The sequence below is a fragment of the Phodopus roborovskii genome, unplaced genomic scaffold, assembly GCF_943737965.1.
Source record: "Phodopus roborovskii unplaced genomic scaffold, PHOROB, whole genome shotgun sequence".
Classification (NCBI taxonomy): domain Eukaryota; kingdom Metazoa; phylum Chordata; class Mammalia; order Rodentia; family Cricetidae; genus Phodopus; species Phodopus roborovskii.
The window spans coordinates 29,844,862-29,855,262 of record NW_026126434.1 but is presented as its reverse complement, the minus strand read 5'-3'; the positions used below and the strand labels follow the sequence as shown (position 1 = coordinate 29,855,262).

Genomic DNA, 10,401 nt, shown 5'->3' with positions numbered 1-10,401 from the left:
GGTTAGCAGAAGTAGATTTGGTTCCAGGCACCACATGGTGGTTCACATCCATCTGCAACTCCAATTCTAAGGGATCCAACACCCCTTCTGGTCTCCATGGGCTCTGGGACACATGTGATGCACAGAAACTCATACACACACATACACATACAGTCAGTCAGGTATGGTGCTGCATGCCTTTAATCCCAGGACTGGGGAGGCAGAATCAGGCAGATCTTTGCATTTGAGGCCAGCCTGGTCTATATAATGAGTTTCAGTCCAACTAGGCTACATAGGAAGACCTTGTCTCATAGAAGTAAATAAAGTTAAAAAAAAAATTTCAGAATCTGCTCTTGGGACTCAATGAGGACAACTACTTCAGAGAGGCTCTACACAGATTGAAGGATGACACAGTTCAGGGGAGGACTCAGAGGCTGAAAGACAGGCAGGATGGGTAGAAGGCAGGGCTTGGGGAGGGACCAGTCCTGGCTCCACCCTTCCTACTTCAGAGTCATGGGGAGTCCAGGTCCTGGTAGGCCACCCCTGGTGCAAGCACCCTACACTGTTCTGCTGCTACCACTGGGAACAAGCCGCCAAGACCCTGGGGCCCAGAGCTTCTTCCTCTGGGTGAGTACAGACCAACAGATATTGGGACGCCCCCCCATCTGCCCTTGATCTATTCCACTCAACTCTGGGGACCCACAAGCTTTCCCTCTGTGTCCCCTTGCCACCCAAGTCCTCAACGGCCAGTCCAAGCTCACACTTAATGTGACCATGTCCAGAGAGAGCACTTTATGAGTGTGGGTCCTGCTAGGAGTGAGACTTTTGTCCTGTTTGTCTAAGCTGCAGATGATGCAGGCTCTGGAAAGGGAACAAGATGCTCTGTGGCAAGGCCTGGAGCTGCTGGAGCATGGCCAAGCGTGGTTTGCGGACCATCTGAGGGAGGCACAGCAACGACAGTTGCATCTGGGGGCCCTTGGTGAGGTAGGGAGCTGGACCCAGCAGAGTCTGCTCTGGAGAGCGGAGGGTTAACGGGCATCGATCATGGAGTGAAACAGCATTGGAATGACAGGCTGCCACCAGTGTTCAGCCCGTGTTCATTGTTGGGCTGGAAGAAGTGGTCTGCATTCCATTTGATCACAGGGTGGGGAGTGGCTTGGGTAGCTCTCACAGGGTAGGGATGGACAGGGAGGACGCAAAAGGAACAAGGGTGGGGTGGGACCATGCAGTTTGAAGGGAATTGCAATGTTAAGAGACAGAGGTGGAGAGGACTGATTTTCCCACCCATCTGGAAGGGTTCTGGAATGAGGGAATCAGGATAAGGAGAGTGGCCTGTGGTGAAGTAGTAGCAGGTGGATGTGTTTCCAGCACAATGTCACCCTCCAACCCCCCAGGATTTTCTAATGAACTTAGACTCAGAGGCTGACTCCCCACAGCTAACCCAGATCCAAAAGGTGAACGCCTGTTTGAGCAGTCTGATTCAGATGGTGAGCTTGTTGTTTTAATGTATAGACTTTGGGGAGGTGGGGGAGGTCCCACTTAGTTATCTTCCCCATATCCACTGGCAAGGCTGGTTCCTGCATGGTCCAGGGCCTGAAGGAATGCCAAGGGATGAGAATTTGTGGTAGCAATGGGTAAACTGAAGGGTATGACAGACCCTGGCTCTACATGGTGGGAAGCAGGTGCCAATCTGATTCTCTCTCTTCTAGGAGTTGTCAAAGCAGCATAAAGAAGTCACCCAGTCCAAGGGAGAGGTGTCTCAGCCAGGCTGCCCCCAGGGGCACAGGGGCCCTACCCGTGTGTGATCCCTCCCCCATCCCAATACTGCTGAATTAGGAACAGAGTTGGGAGAGACCCCACATGCTTTATCTTGACCCAGCAGCCAGTAGCTCTGGCTGTGTGTCAAAGAAATTCAGACACCTTGGTATAAAGTGTACTGGAAACTCCTAAAAGTGTCCACTGCATCTTCTGGACGTTCCTACCCTCACTCTGCCCCATGCCATGTGCAAAACCACTTTCTTCAGTGTCTGGGAGAAGCCGCCCTGGGATCTAAAGTGAAAACTGTGCTTGCTGGTGCCCTGCCCTCCTTCTGTAATAAAAAAGCAACTTCCAAAAGCCAAACAAACAAACAAACAAAAAAAGAATTTTGTTTGGTTCCTGTTTGGGTTAGGAAAAGCACCTCATGGGAAAGCCATCACCATCTGTCCTAGTCTCTAGGGTTTGTTTGGTTGATGATGTTTTTGAAATAGGGTCTCATAGCTCAGGCTGGCCTGAGATAGCAGCAGCCATCCTACCTCTGCCTCCCTGTTTACAGGGACTACAGGTATGGACCACCATGCCAGTCTACTCCTTTAAGAAAGATAGGGGAGCCGGGCAGTGGAGGTGGCACACACCTTTAATCCCAGCACTCAGGAAGCAGAGGCTGGCAGATTTCTGAGTTCCAAGACTGCCAGGGCTACACAGTGAAACCCTATCTTGGAAAAAAGAAGAAAGGTAAGGGTCAACTGTGACAGAAGAAAAATCCCCAATCCAGTTGGGAGGGGCAGGGCCCTGAAGCCATGTGACCATCCCACCTAGAGGGCAGACTAAAACTGGTACCGAAAAGAGTCCTGTCCCTGTGGAGCTGCTGTGTTATCAGGAAGAACAACCTAGCAGGAACAGCACCCCTGCGATTGTTCCCCACCACGATGTACTGACCATCCCTCCCCCAGCTCTGCCCCGAATCACCAAAGTAGAAGGAAGCAAGGTAGAGGTGGCTGGAGGGAGCACACGGCCAGCAGAGTGGGCAGGGCTCTCCAGCTGATCCTGCAGAGAAGAGGGGAAATTAAAGTGTGCCATGCTTTGGCAGCTAAGAGGAAAAGTAGAGGCACCTTACCTGTGAGGACTGGGCCAGCACCAGGAGCCGGAGGAAGGCATGGGTGGGGGGTACTGGGCTGGCTCCTTGACTCACTGCAGTCACAGTCACCATTACCACACTGTCAGGGGCTGCTGAATCTGGGACCTCCAGCCACAGACGTCCCCAGGCAGATTCATTCAGTCCCAGGTGAGCCCTGCAGAGTGGACAAAAGGCTCTTAGTAGGCTACAGCCAAGGGGTAGAGCCAAGCATAGGACAGGGTTGAGGGATGAGGGTGAAGAGGCTGGGGCATGGGATGAGACTTTGAGCCCCAGCCTGTAGAACTGACTGAATGGAGCCAGAATCCAAGCAAAGGTGCAAACCAGAAGCTCACCGGGAGAGGTTGGAGGTGAGGGGGAAGCTAGGGTTGACAGACGTCCTAAGATCAAGATCCTGGGGGCCAGAGAAGCTGGCGATGTGCAGGCTGAGAGGGGCCTTGCTGCCTGGGGCCAAGGAACCTGGTGGGCCACTGAGCTGCAGGGAAGAGCAGGTTAGGACAGTTGGTTCTAGTCCCCCCAGCCCTGCCCACACTTCTCCTTACCTCTAGAAGCACAGGAGCCACAGTGCAAGGCTGGGGGGCAGTCCTGCGCAAGTCCTGGCCCCCTCCATCCTGGCCAGCAAGCTCCAGGGAGAAAGGTGCCCCAGTAGACAGCAGTGTGGGAGGCAGGGAGGCAGCAAAGAGACCTCGCTCAAGGGGTCCCACAGGCTCCAAGGGTACCCGGCCCAGATGAGTGCCCTCTGGGACCCTTCGAAGGACAACATGGGAAAAATGTGGCTGGCCATCCTCAGGGTTCTGTCTAGAGACCAGCCCCGTCACTTCTACAAGCAGCTGGGTCTGCAGACCTGAGGTAGGAGGGAAGGGCAGTGATCTAAATGAGATTGAAGGAGGTGCAGGGGAAAAGGAATGAGTTGGAGGGGTTCATGTGAGGGTGTCACCTGAAGTCTACTGAGCTGGACTCCCATTCATGTTCTTTACTCATCACACAAGACATGAACACATATGTATTCACTTACACACGCTCACACATACACGTGAGTGAACTGAGAGGCACAGGTCATGGAAGTTTACACTACCTGCAACTGGCTGAGTCATGGGATAGAGGCCAGGGTGGGGTCCCTCCTCCAAAGGGATCCCGAAGTGAAAGAGGAAGTCCAGGGAAGTCTGGGCTGCGAAAGGAGGCAGTCAGACACTGAGAGGACCATGGTTGTCATGGGCAGCACACCCCTTCCCAGGAACCTTCGCTCCTTACCTTGTACTCTTACTCGGGGAGTTCCCTCAGCTGCTACCTGCATCTCCCAAGACCCTGTCTGAGGGGGGTCAGTCATGGTCACTGTCCAGAACTGTCCAAATCGACGGGTGTGACCCAGAGGACCTAAGCCTTCCTCTGGGCCCTGTAACACTCCTGGGATGGGGACAAGAGGCCTGTCACATGAAACTGTTCTTGCCTGTGCAGTCCCCTTGTTCTACACTCTTGATTTCCCTGTCTGCCTGGAGCCCCTCATCATAGTACCTGCAGGGCTCTTGATCCAGAAGCCACTGATGTCCCCGTGCATCCTGACTGTGACCTGCCGGAGCAGTCTGTCCACAGTAAACACACAAGTCTCCCCAGGGACAGAGACAGGAGGCTCCAGGGGAAGAGTCACCTGGATATATGAGCAGGACCAAAGTAGAGGAGAGAGGAAGGCATGGACTGAGGAGGGACAAAGGCAAAGAGGGAGATGGAGAGGTTTGCCCTCACCCAGGGAGAGGGCAATGCTACTGTGCTTGGTTACACAATTGGAGGTGAGGAATTCAGAGTGAGGCCAGCAATTCTTGTTCCCCCTTCAAAGATGAGGAACGGCTGGGCGTGGTGGCACAGGGTTTTAATCCCAGCACTCAGAATGCAGAGGCAGGTGGGTCTCTGTGAGTTCCAGTTCAAGGCCAATCTGGTCCGCACAGTGAGCCATGGGCCAGGTCAGCCAGGACTACATAGTGAGACCTTGTCTCAAAAACAAAACAACATAAATATTTCTTGTCTCAGCCTTGGAGACCAAGGTGGAGGGCAGGAGGGCAGTTATTTGCATGAAAGACAAGCTGGAAGGTGAGAGGTCATGGATCTGGTGGGGTGGGGGGGTGGGGGTGGGGGGGAGGATGGGGACATGTGACAATGACAAATTCCCTCCTTGACCTTCTGTCAGAACCCTTTCTCTAGGAAGACATGCAGCACCTCAGACTCAGATCTGTATTCACTCACCAGACCAGTCATGCTCTCCCCAACAATGGCTGCCACATCCTGAATGTGCTGGTCTTTGGTGAAGATCACCTCTCCTCCTGATGCCAAGGCTATTGCTTCATATGGTTCAAAACGCAAGGGAGACAAGGCCTCTCGCCTCACTCGCCCCTGAAGCCTCGATGGGTCTTCAGTCACTAGGAATGTCACCTGTGGCCAAATGGCAATGCAATGCTTGCTGCATCCAAGCAGCATGCAGTGTAAATGAGCCCTATTTTCTCCAGAGCTGTCTTCCGCCTGGCTGACGCTGTGGGTGGGGCCTCCCAGTGACACAGCCCTTGGGAGAACCAGTCTGGTTGGCCCATTTCCCAGTTTGTTTTCAATTCTGTTTTAATATTGCAATTTACTTTTTCTTGTGTGTGGTGTTGGAGATTGAGCCCAGGGCCTCAAGGTAAACACCACCGAGCTACAGCCACCTTTGTTTGCCCATTGTAGAGGGCGCAAGGTTCTTATACTGACAGCTAAGCACTAGGGAAACCAGGAATGCTAAACACTCAGGGTTGTCTCTTCAACCGTCGAGATGTTTGTATATCTGCCTGGAAAGTGGGAGTGATGTAGTTAATAGCCTGGTGATGCGTGCTACCTGTAGGGCCAGGCCTTTTGAGTCACCCAGACTATTATGTTTATCTCACGCTCCTCCTCCCGAGACCTTTATCCTGAGCACTGTTTCTCAGTCAATAGAACCATCCTCATGGAAAAGGGCATATGTACTTTGCAGTTTTATTGTGATAATTGTTACCAGTAAACTTTTTTCCAAGGTTGTACTGTACATAAATATGCCTAAAGTAAACTGCCCAGGGTCAAACTCTAGAAGTTTGAACCAACCCTGGCTACCTTCTTGCCTCGGGTAGATAGTTTCTCTGCTGGCCCTAGTGTCTGCAGAGACCACACAGCCCAGCTCTTTGAAAGGTTTATTGGGCCTGTTCAATATGAACAGTTCATGGACCTCCACTCTGGAGTTCGTTTGGGTTTGGGGCAACCTCACATAAGACCAACGTCTTTGCCGTCCTGTCTGCGTCATGCTCACCCTGCAGCGCCTTTCCCGAGTCAGGGATTCTACCCGGTTGGTGAGAAAGGCATCCTTGGGGGAGGCATCAGTGAAGACAAAGATGTCTGAGAGGGGTGGTGTGTGCAGCAGGGCTAGCTGATAAGGAAGAAAAGGCTGATGTTAAAAACGGTGACAGAGGGGAGTGGGTGAAACCAGGGAGGGCAAAGCGCCCAGGACCCTGGCAGGAAGCTGTGGAACCAGGAGCTTGGGAAAACTGGGGAGAGGGTGTCTATCTTTGGCTCCCCCCTGGTGGCAGGGCCTGGAAGGGCAGAATAAGAGGGAAAGGGAGGGGTAGGGAAGGGAGCCATCAGACCTCCAGGGCAGACAGGCACATCTCAGGCTCATCTCCACCCCCCAAGGCATGGATCTCGTTGAGTTTCTGCCAGAAGCTGTCTGGGTCACTGGTTGTAAAGACAGGGCCAAATCCTGGGCAGGGGGAAGGAAGGTCAGATGAGTGAGGGAGATGTGAGCTTACCAACGTGGGCACCCAAACCCAAGCCCTCCACAAGAGTAGCAAATGCTCTTAACTGCTGAACCATTTCTCCAGCCCCACTTTTAAAATTTAACGAGAGAATGTAGTAGTTCTCACCTGGGAGGCTCATTGGGAGAACTGAGTGAGTTGGTGAATTTGCAAACCTTACGTACTAACATAGTGTCTATTCATGCCTCCACGAAGCATGGGGTAAGTCACACACCATAAGATAAATCAGACTCAAGCCTCCTCCTGAAGGAATTCTCCGTCCAGGAGGATACACCAGGTAGGGGCCCGTTTTAGATGATAAAACAAAGAAAGATTAGCTGGCCAGCCCAAGGTGCTGGTAGTTGGGAGTAGGACTAACAATTCCAGCCTCCCCACTGAACAGAAACATCTTCACCCTCATCTCTAAGGCCCAGAGAAGATGACTCAGCAGGTAAGAGTGCTTATTGTCACTGCTGTACAGACCAACATGCAGGCAAAACAGCTGCTCACATTTTGTAAGCAAAACAAACAAACAAAACCACCCAAAAGATGCCTAAGTACAGAGACCTAAGGAAGGGAGAGGCACCTGCCTAAACAGGCATTTCAGAGAGCAGCAGCAGCTGGTTTTCTTCTACAGACACAAGTACCCAGCAGAGGTCCCCTCATGACACAACTCTTTAGAGACCTCTAACCTCTGCCCTGGGCTGTCCTTCCCTCCATCGCTGCAGTTAAATGCTACCTGGGTCATGGAAAGGCACCAGGACGTAGAAAATGGGCTCCATGGGGCTGCCTTGCCGCTGCTCCACAATGCGGCGAGCCTGGATCTTGGCTGCATTGATCTCCTCGCCCATACTGCCTGTGGTATCCAGGACAAAGCTCAGGCTGGAGGCTGGCGTGATGTCCAGTAGCCTGTGGTCCAAGTCAGAGACACAGTGAAGGTCACCAGTGCCCAGTTCCTCAGTTCCCTCAGGGGCACTGGCCTGTCTCCAGGAGACCACGCACCTGGAGAAGCCCCTGTCTCCTAGACGGCTTCGCAGGAGGCTGAAGGCCTGGACAGAGGCTAGGAGGGCCACTTCTACAGCCTGGAGGTGTAGCATGTGGTGTGGCGAGAAGCTTGGAGATGTGCTGTCCTTGTTGATGCCTCCGAGAGGTGGCTGTGAGCTACTCTGGTCAAAATGGCCCCCATGGCTACATTTCCCTGGGTTGAGGAAAGAGGATCAAAGTCCACTGCGTACTGAAGACTATGGGGTCCTTTCTGACAAGGCCTTCTCACGCTCAGCAAGGGAGCATCAGGAAATAGTGACATTTTGTGTAAACCAAGAGGGGTCAGATTTCTCTCTCTCCAAATCCAGTCCATCCGGAGCACTACCTAGGCAACACAGAATGACTGGGGCTCCTCAGACATTTTTATCCACCAATCCTGTTCATATTTCTATACCCTCTCCCAAGGAGACACAACCAGGGTCCTCTGTTAAACACAAAGGAAGTGACTGTCTCTTCTTCCTTCTGGTACCTTGAGGTTTGGGGGGATGCATTCCAAAGTAGCCAGAGGTGAGCAGTGTGAAGTCCAGCATATTCCCAGGGCAGCTCAGTTCCTCACAGTCAGAGCAAGTAGGATCCCCAACTGGGAACAGAAGGCAGGGAGCTGTAACCTAAGCCTCAGTCAGCCTCATTTTATCCCTGGTTACCTGGTTACCTAGTGTCTTCCTCTCAGCTGGAAAGACAGAGAAGACCGTGGCCAGGCTTTCTGCATAGATCCCGGCACGGCTCAGCATTTGCATGGTTGTGATTGGAGCTGGTGTATAAAACCCAGAAGTGTGGATACCAATCCTATGGGGCTTCTGCTCTCTGTGAGCTAGACCCAGGGATTTGGGAGTATGGGGAGCTTTGAGAGAAGGCCATGGAGCTGGCATGGTGGGCAGAACAAGCCACAGGAAATACTGCTATGAGGTCTGAGAGCTGATCTACGATCCTGGATGTTTTCCCTGTGTGATACTGAGAAAGCCCCTGAGCTGTCCTTGCATGGATAAAGCAACATCACATCCTACGAGACAGGCAGGGATGGTGCACTGAGAAGAGGGGCTCCCTAGCTCCCACCTCCTCCACACAGGGTCATGGCCATACCTTGTGCCAGGCTCCAGAGCTCCGGCCTTGGCCAGAGGAGGTGAGGGTGTGGTTGCCGCTCCCCCAGCTCCACCCAGTTGCTGTGGCTATAGAAGTCCTGGTCCCCGGGAGAGAGAGAAGGGGAAAAGGCATTAATCTGATCTAGTCAGGATCAACACCCTGACCTGTCCCCACCCAGAAAGTATTCCAACCATGTCTCCTGTTTACTGTCCCCCACTTCTGCTCTTGCTTTGCCCATATGGCAAAGGCTTTTGTCACAGGCTTTTCTGTCTTGAAGTCTACACCAAGGGCTTTCTAGTGGCCCCTAAAATAAGCTAACACCCCCCACCTCCATGTCTTCCTCTCCCTCTCTCTCATCTGTAGCCACTCCTGCAGGACACAGGACATGCCAGCTCAGGCAGGGTGTGCCCCACCACCCCGAGAAGGGCAGACAGGCTACAAAGGTAGTCAGTCACCTGCAGGGCATGAAGTACAGCTCCTAGGCGCTGTCGGGCCAGCGTGTACTCAAAGGCTCTGGCGGCCACCAGGGTCTCCCGCAGAGCCCCCACCAGGAGTGTGCGCCCCTGGACCAGCCGTTCAGCATCAAAGTGCAGGTCAGGATTGTTCCTGGAAGCTGGCAGGAAGTCTTGGGCTGCATTGGCTCGAGACACCTCTCCTAAAGCTGCTCTGAACCGCCGAGAAGGCAACCCAGGTCCAAAGTAGGCAGCAAAGATGTCATCGGCAAGGAGGGTCCGGCCCTAGCAAGAGTGGCGAGGAACAGGGACTGCAGAGAAGTCCCTTGGCTTCTGTCACTGCCTGAATGACCTTAGCAACTGGCACCCAAGGCTGGGTGTGAACAGAATGGAGGATAAGGAGCCCACTAGGGAGGGTCAGATCTACACTGTTCTCTATGTAGTCCTGGCTGATGGCTGGCGTGGCACTATGTAACTAGCCCAGGCTGGCCTTAAACAGTTCTGAAGTGCTGGGAGCCACCACATGCAGTTAGGTATAGATGGCTTTCAGGTGGTGGTGTTACAGGGGGGGGGGGGAGCGCGGAAGTGAGCAGGTGGAAGGTGATTGAGCCTCCCTGTCCACCAGGACCTTCTGAGGATCTAAGGGGTGAGAGGATCCACGAATGCTCACCTTGTAGTCCTCCATACGAAGGTGTGGCCTTCCTGGAGGTGGCCTTTCCAGAAAGAGCTGGAGGGTGACATTGAGTGCAGCCTCCTCAGTCAGGTCTTGGTGAGTAACAGAACCCGGGGCAGCCAGGAGGCTCCAAATGTTGGGAAAGAAGGCAGATGTTGTGGGCAGCAGCAGCTGAAGTAGAAGCATTATTGAGGCATCCAGGGGGGACAGGGATACCTCCACAGGGCACATGGCTGAGGCATGAACCTAGGGAACAGAAGGATCTCAAGGGAGATGCCACCATCCCAGGGTAAGCCTTGCTGTCTCTATGGCACCTGCTGTCCACTTCCTGCTTTACCTCAGGTACACCTACTCTAGCCAGGCTCCTGCACCCTGAACCTGCAACCCATACAACTCAAGGGCCTATCAGGCCAATAGAGCAGACATCTGCCATCAGGGGGTGGGGTGGGGTTTGGAGGCTCCTCAGGATTCTCTTCCTACACCAGGCTGAGCCCCAGCCCC

General features: G+C 53.4%; 2 protein-coding genes across 3 annotated transcripts; one reads left to right on the top strand and one right to left on the bottom strand.

Moving 5' to 3' along the window:
- The first annotated feature begins 282 nt into the window (after nt 1-282).
- On the top strand, nt 283-1,812 carry Sapcd1 (suppressor APC domain containing 1). The gene is made up of 4 exons (XM_051187356.1): nt 283-606; nt 823-963; nt 1,374-1,466; nt 1,689-1,812. The coding sequence occupies exons 1-4, from the start codon at nt 430-432 to the stop codon at nt 1,782-1,784; spliced, it is 507 nt and encodes a 168-aa protein (XP_051043313.1). The 5' UTR covers nt 283-429; the 3' UTR covers nt 1,785-1,812.
- A 537-nt stretch (nt 1,813-2,349) lies between these two features.
- Nucleotides 2,350-10,175, bottom strand: Vwa7 (von Willebrand factor A domain containing 7). Of its 2 annotated transcripts, XM_051187332.1 has the most exons (16): nt 9,898-10,175; nt 9,231-9,512; nt 8,776-8,872; nt 8,165-8,275; nt 7,654-7,849; nt 7,391-7,560; nt 6,505-6,617; nt 6,171-6,287; nt 5,108-5,293; nt 4,385-4,517; nt 4,124-4,276; nt 3,948-4,040; nt 3,415-3,716; nt 3,208-3,347; nt 2,855-3,029; nt 2,351-2,784 (listed from the first exon to the last, which is right to left on the bottom strand). In XM_051187332.1, exons 1-16 carry the CDS (start codon nt 10,129-10,131, stop codon nt 2,614-2,616), a joined length of 2,673 nt encoding a protein of 890 aa, XP_051043289.1. In that variant the 5' UTR covers nt 10,132-10,175; the 3' UTR covers nt 2,351-2,613. The 2 variants fall into 2 exon arrangements, with proteins under 2 accessions (XP_051043290.1, XP_051043289.1); XM_051187333.1 differs by lacking the exon at nt 6,171-6,287 and having other exon boundaries at nt 2,350-2,784.
- Between the last annotated feature and the right edge of the window lie 226 nt (nt 10,176-10,401).